The following is a 26,315-nucleotide window of genomic DNA, read 5'->3' on the forward strand; positions in this document are numbered from 1 at the left end:
AACGCCTAAATAACTACCTTTTCATGAATTCCATTTGTTTGCTGTACCTTTATCAACAACTCTTGCAGGTATCAATGTGTGCTGCATTTCCATTATAAAAATGGAAAATATGTCAGTAATGACATCAATGCTAATTATTCCGTTTACATTTTGATCTTGTTAGTGAATCCACCAATGCAGAATTTAGATTTCTGGCCAATTGTTTTATTTACTACAATTTAATATCAATTCTGCAATATTTTGCCTCCTAGACAATTTGATTAAATCATATTAATCATTCACTAAGTTACACATTTTTCTCTCTGTGACTGTTACACTAGCAAACAGGACTCAGTGAACCACAATGTTTTTTTTTTTTGACGCTACAAAAATATAATCTTTTAAAACATACTTCTATTGAGTGCAGATAAAGGGAGATTTGAATAATGTTAGATACTAACCAACCAGCTCTGGCTTCTTATTGGTCATGATCTGGTAGAAGATGTGGTAGCTCCTCTCTGCTGACAGCTGGAATGTGACTCTGGACTTTTCCAGCAGGTCTGTAATACAAACATAATTTATGACAAATTTCTAAATATATATCTTTTTCGTTTGGGATATGTGTGTGAGTGTATATATGGACATATGTATATGTATGTCTTACATGTTTCAATATCTGCAGAAGCTAGTTTTCCTGTGGTTCCAAAGTGAATTCTGATAAATTTACCCTAAAAAGTAAATAGAGGGTAGAATGAATTCAGGTGTTTGTTAAGAGACAGCAAATGGTTCTTCAAAACCGTGAATTGGAAGTAATTGGAAGTCTTACAAAACGGGATGAGTTGTCGTTCCTCACAGTCTTGGCGTTACCAAAGGCTTCCAGCAGAGGGTTAGCCTGGATGATTTGATCTTCCAGAGTTCCCTATTAGAGAACCAAGGTTTCATCATCAATTAAGTTGTCTGACATACATATAGTGCGTGGTGTTAAAATGAGTTGAACAGAGAAACAAACCTGCATCTTGTTGCCTGTGCCGGCGGCTTCTTTTTTCTTGTCACCACCACCAACAGCAATTGTTGCAAAGTACTGGATGACACGCTTGGTGTTCACAGTCTTTCCTGCACCAGATTCTCCGCTGTAGAGAAATAGGAAATTCAGAACAATTCATTTAAGTGCCTCAGCCACATAAAGCTAGTGATGTAAATTAAGCACATCAATTTTATACTAATGATGTATTACTTACGTGATCAGAACAGACTGATTTTCACGATCTGTTCAAGGAACGTCAGAAAAGATTGTGTTAAGAAATGCTATATTTGAGTAACAATGATAACTGTTAAATCAAGTAAACCATTACCTGTCAACATGAACTGATAGGCGTTATCAGAGATGGAGAAGATGTGAGGTGGGGCTTCCTGGCGCTTCTTGCCTCTGTAAGCAGCCACTACCTCGGGGTTGTACACTGGCAGCCACTTGTAGGGGTTCACAGTGGCACAGAAAAGACCAGAGTACGTCTGAAATTAAAGAAAGGGATTTTTATTAAATGTAGAAATATATGGCTGGCCAAAGCAAAATAATTTAAGGCATACATCTATTTTCAACTTTGTCAGTGAATTGTTCGTTTTTTTTTTTAATAATACACTTTACAAACACTGGCTCCCACTGTGCATGGTCTTTGATAGTGTACAACGGGCTTGGCCCACAGCCAGGCACTCCACCTCACCTGGCACGTGTGCCCTATCCCTCCTCTTACTTTGTTCTCTCCCTCTTTGTCTCTCTTCGTCTCCCCGAGCCACGCGCTTTCTGTCTTTTTTTACCGCCTTAAAAATTATGGGGCTTATTTATGAGCCCTTGCGTCACTTTTGCGCCGCCGACGCTCCAGTGGCGTAAAAAATGCACCATGTTTCATCATATTTCCAAAGTGACGCATCTAGGTAGATGCATCACTTTTTAAACCCCTGCGCCACATTACACCTGGGCCAGGTATAATGTATGCTGGGTGGGCGTTGCAACGCAAGTAAGCCTCGTAGAAGAGACGCAGCGAAATCACTTCTAGGATGCAAATGTGTCAATATCTTATGCCTGCCTCACAGCAGGCGTAGGACTGATGCAGGCACATTGAAATGGGACTTGCCCATGTTAAGGGACACATTGCTAAAGTTGTGTCACTTTTGTGACACACTCCAGCAATGCGTCCTTTCTGCGCCTACAGATACGTCAGAAATATTGCGTATCTGTAACTCTTTGCAACATGATGCGTCATATAGGAAATATGACGCAACCAGCATGGCGCAAGGAGGGTGCAATGAAAAGTGACGCATCGCTGTTTTCACGCAGTGATGGGTCACTTTTCATAAATGACGCCCTATGAATTTAATCTAGTTCGCAATTTATTCCCAAAATGAAAATCAAATCCACTATTTGGAATTGCGACTTATTCTGTTCGCATTTTATTCCTGTGGTACTTGGGTTTTTCCACGTCACTGGGTGTTCCTTAGCACTCCCTGCGGTGGAACAACTGGGGTCTGCCCATTACTGTGCATTTTTCCCCCCACAGCTCAGAAGTCCTGAATCAAACTTGACTTATGTATTCAAGATGGCAAAAACAATATCGCCAGGGACCTTCACCAGCTAATGACATTTGTCAAACAATCCAAATGGGATTGATAAAAGGCTCAAATCACTGAATCATGACTTATAAGAGCACAGAAATAAAAAAAAAATTGACTTTCGAGACTGCTCTGCACCCTTTTTAGCAGGCTTATACCTCCAAAAATACGAAAGGGAATGATACTACACCAAAGGAAGCACTTTCTGAGTAGGGTTGTAGATTCAGGTTAAGTCTGATGTAAATCTCTTAAGCACTATTGACCGTACACACAAGCAGAACTTTTCTCCTGCAAGGATCTGCATGAAAATTGTCACGCCGGGACTCACCAGACTACGCATGCAATGGCCAAAAATGATGCATATATATCTATGGGGTAAAAGCTATCAGCATCTCATAAAATGCCTTTTCAATGGAAAACTGTCCTGACTCATAACTACAAAGTGGTGACTGCCACGCTGTTATAACCACTGGTTTTAATCTACGTAAATCATTTTGGGTGCTTCTCTGCATTGTGGAAATAGGTTATCTTTTGTATTGTGATAGACCCTAAACGTGGAATCCATCCACTGCCCAGATATGTGGATCTTTACATTTTGAGCTGAGTTTGCTGGTGTGCTTTGGGAGCACAGGTTTAGTCTCTTGAATTGGTGGAACAAGAGTGGTGATGCAAAAAGGGATGTCTGGCTGTGGCGGCTGATACAAGTGAAAAGTGATGAGTCTGTGGAGGGAGCGCAGTTGGAGCACGGGAGGGGAGCACAGGGGTGGTGGTTAAACATAAATAAATAAAAGACTTCCCTCATGCTGCCGGCCCCCTTGCATCTCTGCTCTCCTGCTCCCAGTAGTCCCTAGGAAACATCACAGGCTCCTCATCCAATCGAGACGCTGCTCTCATGCTATACCCAGCATGAGAGCAGCATGAGGATTGGCCTGAGCGGGCTGATTTGATGCTCGCTCAGGTACAGCGAGTCTGTGCTGTATCTCCAGCCGACTGTGGAATACAGCTGTGTTGGAGAAACCTAAGTGCGCATGTCTGTTTGGCCAGCCTAAGACGGCCGGCCAAACAGACAGGTGCACTTGTAGCAGTGCGCACCACTTTTGCTCCCAATCTCCCAGTGTCAATCAGGATGGCCCAGCCCCGCCCTTGAATCGGCATACTGAACATAGCAAGGACAATTTAAATGATAATAACATGCTTTATTATCATTTTATTATTCCTTAATTCACTGCTCAGAAAGCAGTGGGGTGGCGCTCCTCCACCTTAACGGAGGAGCCGCCGCTGTGTCTGGCCTTCTTGAGCTCCCACTAACCTGATTGCCCTCTTAGTGCTTTCTTACCTCCTACCATGTTTGCTGAATTCTCGTAGGTTTGTTAAACTGTAGCTTTGTACAAGCTATTGTATAGTATCAATCAGTATATCATTCCCAGATAATCGATATTTGTATGTGTGTTGGTTAGTGTAAAGTAGGGCACTGATTTACTCATTGGGTGTGGACTAGGGACAGCTTTGTCTGTTTCTGCAGTCTATTATACACTCACAGATAAACGCATCATAGCCTTAGTGATACTAACTATAGAAAGTAGCTTTTGGTATACCTGCTTCTGCCATTTGTCTATCAAAGTGTCATTCTCACTTTGCTTCAGTCCATAAGACAGTATGTGTAGAGTTGGAGACTGGTCCTGAACCCTTCATCTACTAGGCAATGCCAGTCACATTGTGTATGAGTGCAACGAATAGCCATTCTGTATTTGGCTTGTGAGACAGTGTGAGTAAAGGTATAATGTTTGTTTATATTTTTCTGCACATAGGCAGGGGTAAGTATCAATAGGGGAAGAAGTACCTTCTCTGAAGACATCTCATCGCCCCCTCCCCAGTTCAAACACACCCAGACAAAGAATAGGGCATTTCAGGACATCACCACTCCCCCGGCCCAGCCTTCCTGAACCTGTGGGATAGTGTTGATGAATAAATATCACAAACTACAGGAGCAGAATTTCCAGCACCTACGAGGTCATCTAATGCATTCCAAGTCCTTCATTTATCTCTGTGATGCGTTGCACAAGTTGGAGACTAGTGAGTGCCGCTGCTCTACTGATGGCGGCCCTGTTAAAGTCAGGCATCAATGAAAAGCTATGATTAGGCCAATCTCTTCCTCACAGCCCATGCCCTAGTCTGCTCTGACATTCCTAATGCTGCATTGTTAAAACAGTGCTTAAATAAATACTTGATAGTATACCTGCACGAGTGCTGTTCGGTATACATGTGTTTCTTTATGTGTGTAGTTATAAATATATTTGTGCCTATATGAATGCAGAATGTGTTGGGATTTGTGGATACCTGCATGACTTTGCTATGCATCTGCACTTTAACTTGATGTGTGTGTGTGTATGTGTGTGCATGTGTATGTGTTTGTATGTGTGTGCGTGCCTGTGTGTACTCGTACCTGTGTGTGTTTGTGCATGAGTGCATGCACCGATGACTGCATAGTATAACTTTGTGTGTATGCACTAGACCAGTGCCAGGTCTGTTGAATTTATCAATGCTTATTTTGCTATCTGCTGCCCTTTTATCATTACCAGAACCATTGTTTTGAACAGGCTCCAGCTTCGGGCAGGCATAATGCCTACTGGAACTCGGTGGTAGGTGGTTGGGATTGGTCAGAGGTCCACTCTCTGTATTTAGCTTCTAGTTGGGGCAGGCATCATGCCTACTGGGACTCTGTGGTTGGTGGTTGGGATTGGTCAGAGGTCCACTCTCTGTATTTAGCTTCTAGTTGGGGCAGGCATCATGCCTACTGGGACTCTGTGGTTGGTGGTTGGGATTGGTCAGAGGACCACTCTCTGTATTTAGCTTCTGCTTGGGGCAGGCATAATGCCTACTGGGACTCTGTGGTTGGTGGTTGGGATTGGTCGGAGGTCCACTCTCTAGGGATGATTTACAAGCCCCTTGCCCCACTTTTGCTTCACGTTTAACGTGGGAAAAGTGACGCAAAAGTGATGCAAAAGTGGCGCAAGGGGCTTGTAAATCTGCCCCTCTGTATTTAGCCTCTGCTTGGGGCAGGCATCATCCCTACTGGGACTCAGTGGTTGGTGGTTGGAATTGGTCAGAGGTCCACTCTCTGTATTTAGCCTCTGCTTGGGGCAGGCATCATGCCTACTGGGACTCTGTGGTTGGTGGTTGGGATTGGTCAGAGGCCCACTCTCTGTATTTAGCTTCTGCTTGGGGCAGGCATCATACCTCTGGGACTCTGTGGTTGGTGGTTGGGATTGGTCATAGGTCCACTCTCTGTATTTAGCTTCTGCTTGGGGCAGGCATCATGCCTACTGGGACTCTGTGGTTGGTGGTTGGGATTGGTCAGAGGCCCACTCTCTGTATTTAGCTTCTGCTTGGGGCAGGCATCATACCTCTGGGACTCTGTGGTTGGTGGTTGGGATTGGTCAGAGGTCCACTCTCTGTATTTAGCCTCTGCTAAGGGCAGGCATCATACCTCTGGGACTCTGTGGTTGGTGGTCGCGATTGGTCAGAGGTCCACTCTCTGTATTTAGCCTCTGCTAAGCGCAGGCATCATACCTCTGGGACTCTGTGGTTGGTGGTCGGGATTGGTCAGAGGTCCACTCTGTTTTTAGCCTCTGCTAAGGGCAGGCATCATACCTCTGGGACTCTGTGGTTGGTGGTCGGTATTGGTCAGAGGTCCACTATCTGTATTTAGCCTCTGCTAAGGGCAGGCATCATACCTCTGGGACTCTGTGGTTGGTGGTCGGGATTGGTCAGAGGTCCACTCTCTGTATTTAGCCTCTGCTAAGGGCAGGCATCATACCTCTGGGACTCTGTGGTTGGTGGTCGGGATTGGTCAGAGGTCCACTCTCTGTATTTAGCCTCTGCTAAGGGCAGGCATCATACCTTTGGGACTCAGTGGTTGGGATTGGTTGCAGAGGTCCACTCTCTGTATTTAGCCTCTGCTAGGGGCAGGCATCATACCTACTGGGACTCGGTGGTTAGTGGTTGGGATTGGTCAGAGGTCCACTCTCTGTATTTAGCCTCTGCTAAGGGCAGGCATCATACCTACTGGGACTCGGTGGTTGGTGGTTGGGATTGGTCAGAGGTCCACTCTCTGTATTTAGCTATTGCTTCTGGTACTAATGGTGGGTCTGTTCCCTCCAGTGAAGTCCTGTACATAAGTAAGAGTGTGATATTCTGTGCTTGGCTTCATGGAATGTATGGGTCATACTCTTTCACATAAAGCTTCCTTTGCCTATATGTCTTCTGTAAATACTAATACCGTGCTCTGTAATTTGAAGCTACTTTGGGTGTTGCTAATATTCAGTAGGCTAATTTATGTAAACTGTTTTATGGGTGTAAACCCCCTCTGGTTAAACTCAACCTTAACCTGTGACGAGTAAATGGCTGCTTCTTTTAGTTTGTGTAGCTAAATGGACTCAATTAAGAGGGGCCCTCGGCCCTCCTCAAGTCAGAGTGTGATAAGTATTAAAGGTGTACATTTCAGACACGGTAGCTGCTGATAGGTTTGCTTTTCGGGTGGAAAGCACAGGCTGCGGTCATTGATTCTACATTTCAGACATGGTAGATGCTGATAGGTTTGCTTTTCGGGTGGTAAGGCACAGGCTGCGCTCATTGGCTGGACATTCTTTGGGGGTGTTCTGGGATATGTCTGTTGACCTGTCAAACTTCTCCATTCTTACTTACGTAGATCATCCAGGCTGCATACCGCTCGGCGAGGTTAAACAGCACGGAGGCTTCATTCAGATGGGTCATTATGACCATGTCTTCAATCTTGTCGTACTTGGGAGGATTCTGAGGGTAGACTTGGGTGTCTTTGACTGTTACAGTCTAGAAAGAAAGAAAGACAGGCAAAGATGAAGTTGGAGTTGAGCAGAGATGTCTGGCTGCATTCTGTGCTAGGCTTGTTTACGCCATTATTGGTATAAGATTATTTTTACCCTTCCATCATCGGTCTTCACGGTGACTTTGCCACCCTCTCGGGCCGTGATGGTTCCTTTGACGAAGAGCTCTTTATCGTCATCTACGAAGCAGGTGTTCTTGGCATCAAATGGCCTGTTTTGGGCTTCCAGCCTCTCCTTGTCAGACTTGCGCAAGTACTGCGCAGCCTCCCCAAACACCGCCATTTCTGAGTCCGACGACATGACTGCCGACAGTTACTAGGGTAAAATGACAAGTCGGTTATTATAAAGAATACATTTACTCCTGCAAACATACCTCTGTGTATCTTTAAATTTGGTGAATGGGAAAAATTAATGGCCAGGGCTTCAAGTGGGATGAAAAAACTGGGGTGTCGCTCAAAGGGGCGTGGTCAATTTAATTAGGGGCGTGGCTTAAAACACATAAGCTAAAAATCTGTGCTTAGCATAGTGTGCCGCCCGACTGGTATTTTGCTGTTTCTGTCATTGCATCCAGATATATGATGCAACAAGTAACATCATACCTACAACAAGTCAGGACTATTGGCTTTGTCAATGGTATTTAGTTACATGAGATAAATAAGCAGCAACTATGGCTTGTATATAATATTGAAAAAGCTTCCACTTAAAGCCCCGGTGACACCACGACAATGTTGCTGCTCCTGAGTTTCACAAAGAAGGGAAATCAGAGAGAAAATGACTCTCTATAAAGGATTTCCCCTTCAACTTTCACATGGCATGACGTCATGCCGTAACATCTCCACTAGTGAGAAGTGAGCAGTGTGCGCACGCGCACATCCATGTGCCTGCTGTCACTGCAGTCTGGAAAAAACAGGGACCGCCGGTGCCAGGGCACAAAACAGAGCCCGATAGAGATCCATTTCAAGGCCTCCTTTAAACAAGCATTTACAATGCAATGGTTTCGCCTTTGGAAAAGTTAGAGCTATTGGCATTGTAAATGACACAATTTGTATTTATGTGTTGGTTTTGAAAACAGATAAATAAATGGCATTGTCATTTACATTGCCATTAGCCTATGCAGTCACTCTGCAGTCCCTAGCACTCCATAGCACTCCCTAGTCACTCTGCACTCCCTAGCACTCCCTAGCACTCCCTAGTCACTCTGCACTCCCTAGCACTCCCTAGCCCTCCATAGTCACTCTGCACTCCCTAGCACTCTGCACTCCCTAGCACTCTGCACTCCCTAGCACTCCCTAGTCACTCTGCACTCCCTAGTCACTCTGCATTCCCTAGTCACTCTGCACTCCCTCGCACTCCCTCGCACTCCCTTGCACTCCCTTGCACTCTGCACTCCCTTGCACTCTGCACTCCCTAGCAGTCCCTAGTCACTCTCCCTTGCACTCTGCACTCCCTAGCACTCTCTTGCACTCTGCACTCCCTAGTCACTCTGCACTCCCTAGCACTCCCTAGTCACTCTGCACTCCCTAGTCACTCTGCACTCCCTAGCATTCCCTAGCATTCTGCAGTCACTCTCTGAACTATGCGCTTAAATCGCTCCTTGTGTATTTTTTAAGGTCATGGCTTCTTTCTAGTCCCCCCCTGGACAATAGTTTTGACAACCCGCAGTTTTAAATGATGGTTAATATTTAATAAACATGCGCATGGTTTGTTTTACAGAAGAGGGCACGTTTCACAATGGGCAGTTATCGTTGACGCTTCCAAATTTTGCAGTGTTTTTAAATGGGCCAAAAATAATAGAACATTATTGCAATGTATGCCATCCCACATTTCAAGAGAAACAGCACCAATATTGAGGGGTACAGAAATGCTAAGCCCCCTGCCTCTCCTCACTCTGCAAGGCCTCCGTGAATGTATTTGTTCCCCTTGTCAAACCGGTAATGCTGTGTTAAATGCACGTAAAATGTGGCACAAGTGCCCTTGTGTTCACGTGACAGATTCTGTACTGCGCCCCCTCCTACAAGAAGCCTCACATGCAAGGACATTGAATCACTGCCACCTGCCAGGAAGCGGAAACCTGGCACTGCCTCAACACACAAGCACAGCCTGCAGATTTCTGAACGAGCCAGAATCAGCCGAGCGGCACCCTGCAGCCGACCCAGAAGAAAGGCGGGCAACCTTTTATAATGAGGAAGCAGCTAGCGGCGCGAAGCTGGACGCAGGCAGAGCCGGCGGAACGACAGACAGACAGCAGCGGGCGAGATGGAACCCTCGATACACTCTTAAACATTCTTTGTGTGAACATTCAACAAAGTGTAAAAGCTCAGAAATCCCGTCAACTGTTTTTAGATGTGGACTTCACATAATAAAAATAATCAGCGATTATTTGCAAGACGTATTTCAACTGAGTTGTGCTCAACCATAGTTTAACCTTCGGCTGGCGAGTACCCAATGGTTGCAAATCCTCGGTTCATAAATGGAGCAGATCAAATCCAGTGGTGTGTGTGGCAGATGATACTGCCTACTTGTGCTTTGCTTTTACATACTATGTCATTCCTGCTCTGAACACGCCTTTCAAAATGGACACTGCTATAAGCTACTCACTCAACCTTACTACCAGCAAACATTGTTTATCTCTGCCAGGGATGTGGTGCTTAGTTTTACAGTCTCATCTGTTTCTAGGTAAGAAAACTATCAATGCCCTTTTGGCAGACGCTCTTCGAAGTGAACTACAAACAGAAAAGCTCTTACTGCTGCAAACCCAAAGCCATCAAGTCCCAGGACACGACTGGTGTGTTCACATTAGTGCACCTCTGGCCTGCTTCTCCTTTAGTCTCTTAGTTACCAAAATCTATGCAAGTTAGCAAACAGCAACATTTTGCATATTCATTTTAGAAGACAGGGGTCGGGGTTTAAATGACATGCTCTATCAGTAATAGTATATGTGCGTCTACCACAGTCTCTGCTGACTTTGGGAAGACTTGTGACATTTTCATTACTTCTAAGAACATTTCTGATATTTAATCGCATTTAGTGAGATTAGGGACCGCAACCCGAGTGACAGCGGGAGGGGGGCGGGAAAGGCACGGACAGCGGGAGGGGGGACGGGAAAGGCACGGACAGCGGGAGGGGGGTCAGGAAAGGCACGGACAGCGGGAGGGGGGGCAGGAAAGGCACGGACAGCGGGAGGGGGCGGGAAAGGCACGGACAGCGGGAGGGGGGGACGGGAAAGGCACGGACAGCGGGAGGGGGGACGGGAAAGGCACGGACAGCGGGAGGGGGGGCGGAAACGGCAAGAAAGGCAAAGCAGAAGGCAGCACTCACCTGGACTTCTTCCGGCGGCGGTCGGCCTGCAATGACCAAAACAAACCTTCCCCCCCCCAAAAAAATAGGAACCGCCCACCACCACAATGACGTTGTCAAAGGGGCAGGATGAGAAAAAATCGCCTGGAACGCCCACCAATCGCCTCGCTGAAAGACGGACGCCTCTCTCTTCCAATGGCTAGCCTCCATTTATGGAGCTAGCCAATGGAACAGAGAGGCGGGACTTTTGTCCATACTAGTAAACAAAAGTTTTCGCCTTGCGCGAAAGTCTGCTGCGCAGCTTTCGGCGAGGCGAAACCTAAAAACTGCCGGTGCTCAGCACCCGTGAGACCCAGCCCACTTAAAGCCCTGTGAATGGCCTTTCATCCTTTGTAAATTATGTATATTAAATGAATCGCGAAAAATCACCAATAACCATACCAGATCAATTGGGCAGCTCAGTGAAGAGTGGTACTTCTGGGTCGGTGGTTGAGTCGGACTCTGATCAGGTAAAGATAAACGCTAGGTATAATTTCCAGTCTGTTCAGAGGCCTGTGTGGGATGAGCTCATGGTTTCGGTCCACTTCTCTGTGGGTAGGAGTCCAATTCACCAGACCCACCCACAATTCCCTCTGATTGGACCCCTGTGGTAGTCAGTGCAGAGAGGCCAGCATTGATCTAGCTGGACCTGAATGGGCCTCTGTAGAGCAATCATCACCTTTGCTGTGCTTAAGCATGCGTGAAGCCTGCTGTGCTTGAAAGACCTGATTCGTTTCCAGCGCTCTCCGCCCTGCACCTTGCAGCGCACTGAAAGCTCACACTGTCCCAGAAAGGGTTCAGTCTTTACTGTGTGTTGACTCAGTGGCGGCTGGTGAACTTTGATAAAGGTTGGCCTAATTGTAACTATCCAGCACACCAAGCAAACTAATCTTCCAAGGAAATCAGACTAAAATGTGCATTAGGTGCAAGAATCTTTAAATAAATGGACTAAAAACTATAGATTGTAGAGGGAGTTTAATTAATTTGGATATACGCTCTCAAAGTAACTCCTGTAAGTTTGCAAAACATAAATACCATCTTCGGTCTTTTAAGCCACCTATATCTGACTCTTTTCCTTTTCTCACCCCGCTTCTACTAGGTGGATTATCAAACATGAGTCAATACATTGAAAGGGGCTGAATTAGAAAAAAACACAAGTGTCAGAATCTCAGCTATAGAAAGCAGACCCATCCCTCAGTTGAATGTTGCACATTAACCATACGTTCACGCCATTCCTTCACTTTTGCATGCATTTTGTAGGGTACTGTTCTGTGCCTGGTCGTTGACTGTTCAGTGCTGTCCTGCAACAAGGAGGCGTGTCACAACAAAATGGGAGATACCCTTAAATCCAATTGGGACAGGGTGGAGTATTATAAAGAGTAAAATGTCCCAACACGGACATCCAATGACCCTGGCCCAACTCTAATTTCCATTGTTAGGCACTACCTACAGCATAATATACACCCAAAATTGTTGCACAAACACCTTAAAACACATTAGTACGTCAGTAGAGCACAGTAAAGCAGCCCAACAAAATACAATTGATTTTTAAAAAACTTGGTATTTTTATTCTAATCACAGTAAAAAGAGGGATTAACCTCCACAGTTTTAAAACAATATACAGTCCATACACATAAAAAAGAAAACAGTAAGTCGATGCGGCATTTTGGTGAAATTTCGATGCTTGGAAATATTCAGTTTTTTTATTGTATAGAAAACTATCCTGAAGAAGGTGACACATCGAAATTTCACCGAAACGCTGCGTCGACTTACTGTTTTCTTTTCTATATATGCAACAATTTTGGGTGTATATTATGCTGTAGGTAGTGCCTAACAATAGAAATTAGAGTTGGGCCAGGGTCATTGGATGTCCGTGTTGGGACATTTTACTCTTTACAAGGAGGTGTGTGCCATATCTTTTATGGTAAGTGCCTCAAGGCAGAGAAGTGCTGCTGGCGACCCCGCAGACACCATGTGATCTTGTAGACTATACATAAAATGCACCTGTCTACAATTTTCATCCCCTTTATTGATAACCTTCACAGTATCAAGTCAAATGCAGCTTTGCAGAATGGCACATTGAAGCTGGGTGTATGCCCCAGGAGGTGCCCGGTTCCCCATGGACTACAGAGGCTGATGCCCACTGTGCTTAGGAGTTCCATGAAGGGCTTGGCTGGGTGTCCTTGGCAGCCCCTCCCAGAAAGTGTTCATCATCTTGGATGAGATGGTCCTAGAAGCTGGTTTTATGCCCCAGGAGGTGTCCGGTTACCCCATGGACTACAGAGGCTGATGCCCACTGTGCTGAGGAGTTCCATGAAGGGCTTGATTCAGTGTCCTTGGCAGCCCCTCCCAGAAGGTGTTCATCATCTGGGACTAGATAGTCCTAGAGGCTGGTTTTATGCCCCAGGAAGTGCCCGGTTCCCCTCATAGCTCACAGAGATTATTTGCAAAAATATTAATAAGCTGATTATGTATTATAAAATTGAGAAAACATGCCACTACCCATGAATATTAGATGTTAAACACAATTATAATTTGGACCAGTGTCCCACAGGGGGCATAAAAGAGCTGACATGGGATCATAAATTCAATGCTGATCCGAGCAAGACCCCCAAAATACTTTGGCCCAGGGCCCCCCAAATTCTTAAGATGTCACTGCGTCCCCTCGATGTGTTTCACTGCTGGGGGGGGTCTGAAAGCTGCAGAGAAGGCTCTCCTCCCGGGGCATCTGTTCGAAGGAAGAGTGTCTTTAAGCGCATTCTGTTAAATATGGGACAGCGGCATCGCAAAGACTGACCCCCGCCCAAGAGTTACACCAATCTGCCTCACCCAACTGAGGCCATTAAAGTCTCACAGTTACGGCCCCATGAAAGTCGGCCAGGTTCCATAAATAAATAGTTAACGACCCACGAGCAGCTATTTAACTAGCAGTGGCATCTAAGCGCTGTAATAAAACCCTCTTAATAAGGCGAGAGTCGCCTTCAGCCCCCTGGAGGGATGACTGCTGATCCAGCCTCAGAGACCTAACTGGGAAGCAAATGACAATTTGTCTCACACTGAACATGTGCCAGGAAGGGGGTAACCTCAGCCCAGGCTCCTGGACCTGGAAGGTGCACTGGGGTAGCTTGTTAGAAGGGACTTTGTGCCCCTCCCTGGTTTGACCGTATGATTCCTACTTCATCTGAAGCTCTTGAGAAATGTGACATTCCAGTGGCAGGAAACAAGGAATAACCTTTACTTTCATACGGATTTTTTTTTCCAATTAAAATAAACACGGATTTTCTGATTCGTGTCATACAGAGTTGTTGCATTTTTGAGATTCTGAGGTGTTCCGGGTGGGTCTTAGAAGTTGTCCTCTTAATATGTGTTATTTGCGTTTCCTGGATGTGCATTTGGTACATACATAGCAGTTTAGAGACATCATTACTCTAAAGTAATGCTAGAGTATATTCTTCCCGCTCCATTACTCTAAAGTAATGCTAGAGTATATTCTTCCCTTTCCATTACTCTAAAGTAATGCTAGAGTATATTCTTCCCTTTCCATTACTCTAAAGTAATGGTAAAGTATATTCTTCCCGCTCCATTACTCTAAAGTAATGCTAGAGTATATTCTTCCCTTTCCATTACTCTAAAGTAATGCTAGAGTATATTCTTCCCGCTCCATTACTCTAAAGTAATGCTAGAGTATATTCTTCCCTTTCCATTACTCTAAAGTAATGCTAGAGTATATTCTTCCCGCTCCATTACTCTAAAGTAATGCTAGAGTATATTCTTCCCGATCCATTACTCTAAAGTAATGGTAGAGTATATTCTTCCCGCTCCATTACTCTAAAGTAATGCTAGAGTATATTCTTCCCGATCCATTACTCTAAAGTAATGGTAGAGTATATTCTTCCCTTTCCATTACTCTAAAGTAATGCTAGAGTATATTCTTCCCTTTCCATTACTCTAAAGTAATGCTAGAGTATATTCTTCCCTTTCCATTACTCTAAAGTAATGCTAGAGTATATTCTTCCCTTTCCATTACTCTAAAGTAATGCTAGAGTATATTCTTCCCGCTCCATTACTCTAAAGTAATGGTAGAGTATATTCTTCCCGCTCCATTACTCTAAAGTAATGCTAGAGTATATTCTTCCCTTTCCATTACTCTAAAGTAATGCTAGAGTATATTCTTCCCTTTCCATTACTCTAAAGTAATGGTAGAGTATATTCTTCCCGATCCATTACTCTAAAGTAATGGTAGAGTATATTCTTCCCGCTCCATTACTCTAAAGTAATGCTAGAGTATATTCTTCCCGCTACATTACTCTAAAGTAATGCTAGAGTATATTCTTCCCTTTCCATTACTGTAAAGTAATGGTAGAGTATATTCTTCCCGATCCATTACTCTAAAGTAATGGTAGAGTATATTCTTCCCTTTCCATTACTCTAAAGTAATGCTAGAGTATATTCTTCCCGATCCATTACTCTAAAGTAATGGTAGAGTATATTCTTCCCGCTCCATTACTCTAAAGTAATGCTAGAGTATATTCTTCCCGCTCCATTACTCTAAAGTAATGCTAGAGTATATTCTTCCCGCTCCATTACTCTAAAGTAATGCTAGAGTATATTCTTCCCTTTCCATTACTCTAAAGTAATGCTAGAGTATATTCTTCCCGATCCATTACTCTAAAGTAATGCTAGAGTATATTCTTCCCAATCCATTACTCTAAAGTAATGGTAGAGTATATTCTTCTCTTGTCAGCTCTTCCACAAGTTCAAAAAGCGAAGAAAAGGTATCCACAGATCTCACAGCTAGTCGTGGGTGTGTTCTGTTTTGTTCAAGAGTGCACTATAAGGGTGACATTGTGCTGCCCAGTTCTTCTCAAGTAAACTTCTTTCCAACCCCCATTTTCCTTCTGCTATTAAAGTCTAAACGTCAGAGGTTTGGAAATAGTGGAGTTTTGTGGGAGTGACTACATCCCAGACCCATGGGAATGGCCTCTTGGCCAGAAGCGCAGGAAGCCTGGACTTGGGGTGCAAACTGCGTCCTAATCATTGTGGGTGCCTCTTTCAAATGAAGAAAGGGAAGCTACGAAGATCTTTTCTTGGTGGGAACATTGGCAAGTTATCTGTCGCTCCTCCTCACACCACGGATGGGAGGCCTCACCTGAGTCTGAAGGCTCTGTCGGTGGTACCCTGTTTATTTAGGGTGAAGCGTCCGGGGGGATGTGCAGCGTCCTAGGGGGAGTGCAGCATCCTGGGGGAGTGCAGTATCCTGGGGGAGTGCAGTATCCTGGGGGGAGTGCAGTGTCCTGGGGTGAGGGCAGCATCCTGGGGGGAGTGCAGTATCCTGGGGAGAATGCAGCATCCTAGGGAGAGTGCAGTATCCTGGGGGGAGTGCAGTATCCTGGGGGGAGTGCAGCATCCTGGGGAGAGTGCGGTATCCTGGGGAGAGTGCAGCATCCTGGGGAGAGTGCAGTATCCTGGGGGAGTGCAGTATCCTGGGGGGAGTGCAGTATCCTGGGGTGAGGGCAGCATCATGGGGGGAGGTGAGTGCAGTATCCTGGGGGGAGTGCAGTATCCTGGGGAGAGTGCAGTATCCTGGGGAGAGTGCATCATCCTGGGGAGAGTACAGCATCCTGGGGTGAGTGCAGTATCCTGGGGAGAGTGCAGTATCCTGGGGAGAGTGCGGTATCCTGGGGAGAGTGCATCATCCTGGGGAGAGTGCAGTATCCTGGGGGAAGTGCAGTATCCTGGGGTGAGGGCAGCATCATGGGGGGGAGGGGAGTGCAGTATCCTGGGGGGAGTGCAGTATCCTTAGGGGAGAGTGCAGTATCCTGGGGAGAGTGCAGTATCCTGGGGGGAGTGCATCATCCTGGGGACAGTGCAGTATCCTGGGGAGAGTACAGCATCCTGGGGTGAGTGCAGTATCCTGGGGAGAGTGCAGTATCCTGGGGGGGGGGAGTTCAGTATCCTGGGGAGAGTGCAGTATCCTGGGAAGAGTGCAGTATCCTTGGGGGAGTGCAGCATCCTGGGGGGAGTGCAGTATCCTGGGGAGAGTGCAGTATCCTGGGGGAGTGCAGTATCCTGGGGAGAGTGCAGTATCCTGGGGAGAGTGCAGCATTCTGGGGGAGTGCAGCATCCTGGGGGGAGTGCAGTATCCTGGGGAGAGTGCAGTATCCTGGGGAGAGTGTAGTATCCTGGGGGGGGTGCAGTATCCTGGGGGAGTGCAGTATCCTGGGGAGAGTGCAGTATCCTGGGGGGAGTGCAGCATCCTGAGGAGAGTGCAGCATCCTGGGGAGAGTGCAGTATCCTGGGGAGAGTGCAGTATCCTGGGGAGAGTGCAGTATCCTGGGGAGAGTGCAGCATCCTGGGGAGAGTGCAGTATCCTGGGGAGAGTATCCTGGGGGGAGTGCAGCATCCTGGGGTGAGGGCAGCGCCCCCGCACACAGGCTGTAATGTATGTATACTTGTAAAGCGCACTGTTACCTCGTTACGTGGTGCCCTGGCGCTGTATACCGCTGGGGAACCCGTCCTGGCTTTCCCTGTGAGAGGGCACCCCAAGGTGACGCCAGGCATCCCCGGCGTTGCTGGGGCCGTTGTGGAGATTAAGCAAGCTATTGCCCAGAGTTGCAGAGTGGGACCCATGGTTAGCGTAGGCACCTAAGCGAGAATTATCGAGTCCGCGGACATTGACCCAAGACCCTGCCGCGTCGGGAATTGAACCCTGGTCCCGGGCCGACCTCTGCTTCAGGGTCTGCCGCTTCTAACCGGTGAGCCACACTTCTCCAGACTCTAGAGAGGCTTCTCTGCCCTCCAGCCTCGCTCACTTCTACGCGCTTCTGTTGGATTAGGATTTATGCAGCTCAGCACGGAATACCCCGTGCAAGGACTACAAGGGGTGGGTAAACCTGTTGATTCATGCTTTAATATCCCCCTCAGTGGACTCGAGTCTTACCTCCCAATGCCTTTAGCTTCAGAAACCAAAACCTTCACGGAGCCCCTGCAAAAAAAGCACAGCACATAAGTCATTCCGATCAAACATCACATCACAGTTTGCTTTTTTGCAACTTAAGCTACGTGCACGCATTGACACTTTAAGTTAGGAATGCTTCATTTTTGTCACAATGCTTAGTTTTGCTCGAACTCGGTGTGAGGGGGAAAGGGTGCCTGAGGGGATGAAGGGATCCTTAGGTGTGGGAGTTCTTGAGGGGTACCTTTGCTGCACACCCTCAAACGAGCTGTAAAACGACTTAAATGTGCGCCCAGAGCTGCTGCACTTACCGTAAAGTCTGAAGCTGCAGCAGTGGGACGCCATCCCTTCTTATATACAGGCCCATCTGCTGATTCAGCACGGGTGACCTTCTACTGGTGGAAATCAGAAACCGAATGCGACAAAATCAAATGTACACTTAATTCTATAAATAACGGCGGCAATTAAACATGGTCGTGAATGGCAAGTGGCGGCGGCTATAATATAGATAGAACATTAGTGATGCCGGAGCTATGTGTGCACGTATGGGGCTCAGGAGCCTGCCTATGCCAGGAATCTGAGGCGTCTCCAGCATCCCTCTAAATGCAGCTGATGGAGGAGGCGAGCCACCCAGGACCGCTGGGACAAATCCACCCAGGCAATATTTAATGACCTCTTTTATAACGTGCTGATTCCTTCCTGCCGAATTCCAAGCTCCATAACCAGACGCACAGGCTTCCTCTCTTTGAGTCTTCGGACTGTGGGGGGGGGGGGTGGGGGGGGGCGTGGGAAGCCTGTCTCTAGGACCCCTCGTATGTTCTCATCCCAGCCTTCCCTATCACCTCTCCTCGATTGTTGCAACATGTTTTTTAACAGTTCTTTTTCCCCTGTCCCAGGTAAAGAACCAAAGTAACTGACTGCTTTTTGCTCCCGGTTGACTGCACTTTGCTCATAGCTAGCTGCACTTTGCTCATAGCTAGGTACACTTTGCTCCCAGCTGACTGCACTTTGCTCATATCTGGCTTCACTTTACTCCCAGCTAACTACACTTTGCTCATAGCTGGCTTCACTTTACTCCCTAACTACACCTTGCTCATAGCTAGCTGCACTTTGCTCCCAGCTGACTGCACTTTGCTCCCAGCTGACTGCACTTTGCTCATATCTGGCTGCACGTTGCTCCCAGCTACCTGCACTTTGCTCATAGCTAGCTGCACTTTTCTCCCAGCTGACTGCACTTTGCTCATATCTGGCTGCACGTTGCTCCCAGCTTCCTGCACTTTGCTCATAGCTAGCTGCACTTTGCTCATAGCTAGCTGCACGTTGCTCATAGCTGGCTGCACTGTGCTCCCAGCTGACTCCACTTTGCTCATAGCTAGCTGTACTTGACTCATAGCTAGCTGTACTTTGCTCCCAGCTAACTGCATTTTGCTCATAGCAAGCTGCACTTTACTCATAACTAGCTGCACTTTGCTCCCAGCTAGCTGCACTTTGCTCACAGCTACCTGCAGTTTGTTCATAGCTGGCTGCACTTTGCTCCCAGCTAACTGAACTTTGCTCATAGCTAGCTGAACGTTGCTCATAGCTAGCTGCACTTTATTCATAGCTAACTGCACTTTTTTCATAGCTATCTGCATTTTCCTCATAGCTAGCTGCACTTTGCTCCTATTTAGCTGCACTTTGCTCCCAGCTGTTTCCACTTTGCTTATTGCTAGCTGCACTTTGCTCATAGCTAGCTGCACTTTGCTCCTATTTAGCTGCACTTTGCTCCCAGCTGACTCGACTCCACTTTGCTTATTGCTAACTGCACTTTGCTCATAGCTCGCTGCACTTTGCTCCCAGCTAACTGCACTTTACTCATAGCTTGCTTCACTTTGCTCCCAGCTAGCTGCACTTTGCTCATAGCTACTGCATTTTGCTCATAGCTGGCTACACTTTGCTTACAGCTGGCTGCACTTTGCTTACAGCTGGCTGCACTTTGCTCAAAGCTAACTGCACTGTGCTCATAGCTATTTGCACTTTTCTCATAGCTATCAGCACTTTGCTCACCAATACTTCACTTGAGAAATACCTTTGACCTACTTTCTGGATCAATTATTTTATTTATTTATTTATGCGATTTTTAAAGCGCGCAAATACCCCGAGGGGTGTCTCGGCGCTAACTTAACAGAACTCTCATTGTGTTAAAAAAAAGATTTTATATTGAAAACAACCAAGTTTTAAGCTTTTTTCCTGAAGTTGATCAGCGTGGGAGCCGTTTTGATATGGAGGGGTAGAGTATTCCAGAGCTTGGCTGTTGCGATGGTAAAGCATCTGCCTCCCCAATTGGCCCTTCTTGTCCGTGGAACCTTTAACAGATGAGCAAATGAGGAGCGTAGGGTTTTTGAGTGTTCAAGCGGGCTGAATGCTATTTTTAGGTATGTTGGACCTAGATTATTAATAGCTTTATAGGCAATGCATAAAGCCTTAAATTTAGTCTGGTTCCTCACTGGGAGCCAATGCAGCTGTCTAACATACGGGGAGATGGATGCAAACTTGGGAATGTTTAGTAAAGTCCTGGCTGAGGCCTTTTGAACCGTCTGCAGTCTGTTGAGGACCTTTTCTTGGGCATTAAGCAGAAGGGCATTACAGTAATCTGTTCTGGAGAAGACCAGAGTACTGATAAGAGTTTTGCCCGCGGAGGAAGGAAGATACGGAATTAGTTTTTTTATCCTCTTTAGGATGTGGAAAGATGAGGAGACCACAGAGTTGGCATGTTGGTGGAAAGTCATTTTGTTGTCGAATATGACTCCCAAATTAAGTACCTTAGACACAGGGTGAGGAGGCATTCCCATCTCAGGTGGCCACCATTGGGGGGACCAGATAGGTTCCAGTTTCCCGAATGTCATCACCTCTGTCTTATCAGAATTTAATTTGAGACAGTTTGATGACATCCAGGAACTTATTGCCCTCATTCCCTCTTGGAAGTTGGCGGCAACCGTTATACCATCATTATATACGGATAACACCAGTTGCTTTCAGTTAGAGCTTTTAGTGCTGGTATGCTCGTCAGTTAGGAAATGGGTTTTCCTAGATGGTTTTATTTCATATGAAAGTATCAATGTGTGATATTTGTAGTTTTGTACATTTTGTTTATCAGAATTTGAACACACAAGTTGGCATTACAAAATATTAATTATGATAAAGTGGGAATAAGTTTCATGTATATGCATTGTGCAGGGTTAGAGTATTGTATTATGTTGTAATAAAGCGTTTATATAGGGCCTAATAATCCATTGAGGGTGGCTGAAGCATATTTTAGGCTGCGTAGCACACCACACTGTGGTGTAGTGCGTGATAGGCAAACTATTGTTACTCGTTTTGACTCTATGTGGTAAGCATTTTGGTGTTGTGTGTAAGTGACGAAAGAGGTTAGCTTATCTTATGTTGGTATGCAGCACCTACGAGTGTGATAGAGAGAAGGGGTGGGAAACAGGCGCACAAAATACATATGATAGAAATAGGTGGAGGCTATAATTCACTCTGCAGGTCCGGGCTTATGTTTCATGGTTTCTTGTGCTAGAAGCAAGGGGAAGATGCAAAGATTGAAGTGGATGGTCTGTGCTCTAGGCAGCCCAGTTCCTCTATGCAACAACACAGCACCATCCCACTCAGAGAGGTGTATTGTGTGCAAGTAAACCAAAAAGGTGGGGGCTGGTAATCAGAGAAGGCCCAGTAATCCTTATTAAAAAGTCAAATTAGTAAAATCAAGCGGCATGTCCAAGTTTGAGAGATGTTGACATGCGCAGTAGCAGAGCCACTTTAAAGCCAGGATAACTTCTGCTACAACTACACCTCATGAGTGAAGAAAGACATGAAAGTGAGGCCAAGCATGGCAGCTACAGCAGAAACGGCATCATCTATTAAAAGGCCCAGTTTCCAGCTACTCCTCTTAGCCCAAAGGAGAGCAATATTTTGAGCAGGTATTCGCCCAAACCCTCTCATTCTCAGAAAAACTCCCAAAGGCAAGCGAGCACCAGCTGTATGAGCCCAATTCAGGTCATGGATCATACTGTAGCCGGACTGGCACCCTGCACAAGCGATAGCGGAAGACAAAGTGATTGTTACGTTGCTGCTCTGAAAACACAACAAATCCGCCTTCCACTTATTAATATTCTTTTCTCATTCCTCCATACAAGCCCAACACTTTTCCTAAATACCAGAGACCTTTGCTCTTTCTAGTTTTCACGAGGAGACAGCCTCCTTTCCTTCTAGAATTTTTCCCAAGACAACTTCCATCGTCATTATTAGTAGTGAATGAGACTTCAGAGTAAAAAAGTCAGTGCAGCCGAAGGAGACTCACGCTGCTTCCATTGGTTGACTAGGACAGCAACATGGCATAGACTTAGTAGTGCTCTTCACTTAGTCCAGTTTTTCTCTGACCTGTGAGCCTTGCAAACAAACTGTGTAGATTGCACACATAAAAAGTCTTTGTCTTACTTAAGTCATCCTGGCCCTGAACCATACACAAGCAAGTAACACTCTTACTTCTGTTTCATCCATAGGCCTTCTAGGCAGAACATGGACATAATTGATTAATTCTCAGGTCACCTCGCCACCGCACCCATCCAACATGCCCACACTACCTTCTTGGGTGGAGTGGAGAGGTGAGTGGAGAGGTGTGGCTCACTGGTAAGAGGCGGCAGACCCGGAAGCAGAGAACGGCCCGTGACCAGGGTTCAATTCCCGACGCGGCAGGGTCGTGGACCAGGATCAGCGGACTCGACAATTCTCGCCTCGGTGCCTACTCTAACCAGGGATCACACTCGGCAACTCTGGGCATTAAGCTTGCCTCATCTCTACAACGGCCCCCCACAGACGCCGGGGATGCCTGGTTTCACCTTGGAGATACCCAGAAGGGACCATCTCACAGGGAAAGCCAGGACGGGTTCCCCAGCGGTCTTCAGCGCCGGGACGCTCACGGGCAGCTGCGTGCTTTACAAGTCCAACACATTTACATTTACATTTACATTTCATTTGGGTGACTACATTCTCCCACACAACAACAGCTTAAAAAACACAAGAGACGGGGGGCGTGGCCAAGACGGCGATCATGGCGGACGTAGCTTGAGTGAGCTCCGTCCCGCCGATTCTCTATCCTTCCTAAATCCTGCGTCGCCCTGACCAGCCTGCACCCTAAATCGAGTGGCGGAGAGCGGCTCCGGAGGGGACCCCTTGACAACAATTGCGGCGTCCCGGTGATCCGGGATCTGGGACTTGCGGCCTCTGGGACCCTGAACAGCGACGAGGCCTGCACCACACGCCGCGGCCGGGACCTAGATTACTGAGTAGCCCGCCCGGAAGTGGAGGAGAGCCGGGGTGTGCCGGCGGAGGGTGCCGCTCCGGTCGCGAGACGCTGCGGAGCGGCGGCGAGGATTGGGCTGCCCCACTGGTGCCCCGACACTTGGAGCGGAGGCGGACACAGCGGCTGGAGGGGGAAGCAGTCGGCGCCCGGACGGAGGTCGAGGTGGGGTAAGGAGTGGCCGCGCGGCCTAGCGGGGGAGGGGACGGGTCTGGCCCCACTCGGCGGCGGGCTCGAGCCGCGGGGCGCGTAGTGCTGGAGCAGTGAGAGGGCGGTCACTATACCGGCTCTCCTACCTGTTTCCCCCCCCTCCCTCATTTGAAGTGCAACCCTACTGGGCCTCCCCCGGGCGCCGGACAGTCTGAGTGCTTCCGCTCGGCGGTCGTTTCGGACCGCGGCGAGGGGGGTGGGCTGAACGGCCTCCCCCCACCCCCCCCCACACAGACTCTTGCATGACAACGGACTGGCCGGCGGCCCCCTGGGACACCTTACCTTTGACACCGGTAAACGTGGCGCAGGCTCTGGGGTGTCTCCAGTGAACCCCATAGTGGAGTGAGTGACCCCCCCATTAGCGGCGTAGTCTGCCAGCGTGGTGCAACATCATCCCCGACCACTAGCAGTGTGGTGAACTGCAGTCGCTCCGTCAGAGGGTGCATCACGCTCGGACGTTAGCGGGGCCACGGCATACCCAGGCTACCTCAGAGACGCTCACCGCCAGAGAACGCCCATCCAGTTGGGGGTGCCCCTGGGCCGTCGGTCCCCCACGATTGGGGTCAATACTCCGCCAGCGACATGACGAGAGGGGGCAACAGCGGAAACGCTTCCAAGCAGGGCCCGATGGATAAGTTTGCCGGGCCCAGTGGGGGCGCTGGGGCTTCTGGAGGTCCCCAGGGCACTGGGCCGGACAACGCGGCGTTGATGGCAGCGATCACACAATCGTGGGACATGCTAGACGCGAAAATTGGAGCGGTCGGCGCCGACGTGACCTTGCTCAGACAGGATCTGCGCAATGCGGTGGCACGCATCACCGAAACAGAATCCAGAATCACAGAAGTTGAGGACGACGTGGTGAATCTCAAAAAGAGAGTTGCCGCCATGGAAGGGATCCAGAAGGGACTTGCGCTGCGGGTGGAAGATGCGGAAGGGAGGGCCAGGAGAAACAACCTGCGCTTTGTGGGCTTCCCGGAGGAATGCGAGAAAGGAAATATGGAGGCCTTCCTGACCCAATGGCTGGAGGGATGGCTCCCCCCGGACTCCCTGTCGCGCTGCTTTGTGGTGGAACGGGCACATCGTGCACTCCTTCCCAAACCGCCCGCTGGGGCTCGCCCCCGCTCGGTGATTGCCAAACTGCTCAACTACCACGATAGGGACGTTATCTTACGGCAAGCCCGCGCCCAGGACCCACTAATGTTTGAGAATCACAAGATCCTGGTGTTCCCGGATTACACGAAACTAGTCCAGCAGCAAAGACAGTCGTTCACCGTGGCCAAAGCACGTCTGCGAGAGCTCAAGATCCCCTATGCTCTACTATTCCCGGCTCGCCTGCGTGTGGTCTTCCAATCTCGCACCCAGTTTTTCAACTCCCCGGAGGAGGTGTTTGAATGGACAGACGAAGCGGTGCGAGTCAAGGTGAACACCCCCCCCTCGGAGGGGCTCGGACTCGTTAACCAACGGGAGACCCCCGAAAACGCCCCGACGATCACGCAGCAGGAGTAACTGGAGGTTGCGCTCTCAGAAGCGCCCACCTCCCAGCGATGAAACGGCGGAAGCACCGGAGGAAACGGATTCTTCTCCCTCGAAATCTTGAGACCCACACGCTCACGCCGGTTCTGGACATAGGATTGAAGGATTGGTGAAACGCCTTGACGGCTGGAGTAGGTCTAGCGCTACTCTTGGTCATGCCACGTACTGATTGACTTCATGATTCCTTCTTCATGGGTGGACGGTTGGTCGGGAGACGCTCGTGCGAGAGCGGGCCTACTCCCGGAGTTCATTCCCGCGTGTTGGGTGGGAAGTAGTTGAATACCTTGTGGGTAGTTGGGTGGGATCCATTGGTGTAGTGGGTCTGTGGTAAATAAATAAATAATACCCTATTTTTGAAGTATAAATGAATAACAGATAGCTCAATAAAATAAGAGTCAAGATTCGAGGTAGTAGGAGTTATGCAGGTTTAATACAAAATAAGGACAGGAACAGGACAACCTGCACAGGAATAGGATGGCAAGCCTGGCAGCGCTGCCGGGGTCAGGATCAGGACAAGGGAAAAGACTGGACAACTTTTAATAACAGTACATCGGCATATATACATAACGCAAACACATAGCATTACATTGCAGTAGGCGTAGCAGTGGGTGGAGCAGAAGGCATGACGCGTAGCAGTCGCGAAAGATAAGGGTGAAAAGAGGTGTAACGGGGCGTATACATAGAAATGTGATGCAAACTTAACAGAATATGTCATGAATAGGGCGGAACCATGGAGGGGGCTACCTAAGGAGCCGGGACCTCTAACCTGGTGGTGCGCGCAAACTTGCAATGACGTATCACTAGGAGAAGCTGGGGGCTATGAACTCTGTGCTAGGAGCAGAGACTGAAGTCTGGAGAGTCAGGGCGACATGTACCTAAACAGTATCTAGTATCTGATGTTTAGAGAACATGTTGATATAAACTAGAAGTCAGGAGGGGAAAGGCTAACTTGATTCTAAGACTGGAGCATGCATTATTCTACATGTAGTGCGTGATGAGGAATACGAAATGACCATTAAATACAGTATTTCTCTTACATGGAGCCGTATAGGCTAGACAATGACGGAAACTATTGATGCAGTTCAGTAGCTTAGGAATGCAGAGAAGGAGGACTGAACTGATAACTGGAACTATAACATACTTTTGGCAGACTCAGAGGTAGAGCCAGCTGAACCGGGCACTGCGAGGCAGGAAGTAAGTGAAGGGTCGAGGATACAGGTGGGGGCTGTATCGCTCCTCAGCGAGGCTTCAGGAGACAGGAGCTGAATCTGGAGTCCAGGCCCTTTTGAGGCCTAGAAACGGGGACTTTACAATGGAATAACGTGCACACTGAGAAACGTGGCAACGTAGCTTTACATAGGCCTGATATTCGTAGTATTCACGAGAGCTGGAAACTGGCATACTAGAGGTGGACACAACTATAATTGCGTCTTGAATCGAACATAGGGAATGCATATGCATATTTAATCATGCACACATAACATATGATGGATGACAC

The 26,315-nt window shown here is 47.7% G+C and overlaps 1 protein-coding gene across 1 annotated transcript in view; it reads right to left on the bottom strand.

The window, feature by feature from the left end:
- Positions 1–17,768, bottom strand: part of LOC144785847 (myosin-4-like) — a 46,643-nt gene extending 28,875 nt beyond the window's left edge. The window contains exons 1-9 of the mRNA XM_078664692.1: positions 17,722–17,768; positions 7,542–7,760; positions 7,288–7,431; positions 1,332–1,488; positions 1,218–1,245; positions 989–1,109; positions 806–898; positions 644–707; positions 441–539 (exon numbers count right to left, since the gene is read on the bottom strand). Coding sequence (XP_078520818.1) covers positions 441–539; positions 644–707; positions 806–898; positions 989–1,109; positions 1,218–1,245; positions 1,332–1,488; positions 7,288–7,431; positions 7,542–7,745 — 910 coding nt within the window. The 5' untranslated portion in view covers positions 7,746–7,760; positions 17,722–17,768. The remainder of the gene's footprint in view (positions 1–440; positions 540–643; positions 708–805; positions 899–988; positions 1,110–1,217; positions 1,246–1,331; positions 1,489–7,287; positions 7,432–7,541; positions 7,761–17,721) is intronic.
- Positions 17,769–26,315: the final 8,547 nt, after the last annotated feature.

This window comes from Lissotriton helveticus, chromosome 10 (assembly GCF_964261635.1).
Source record: "Lissotriton helveticus chromosome 10, aLisHel1.1, whole genome shotgun sequence".
Classification (NCBI taxonomy): Eukaryota; Metazoa; Chordata; class Amphibia; order Caudata; family Salamandridae; genus Lissotriton; species Lissotriton helveticus.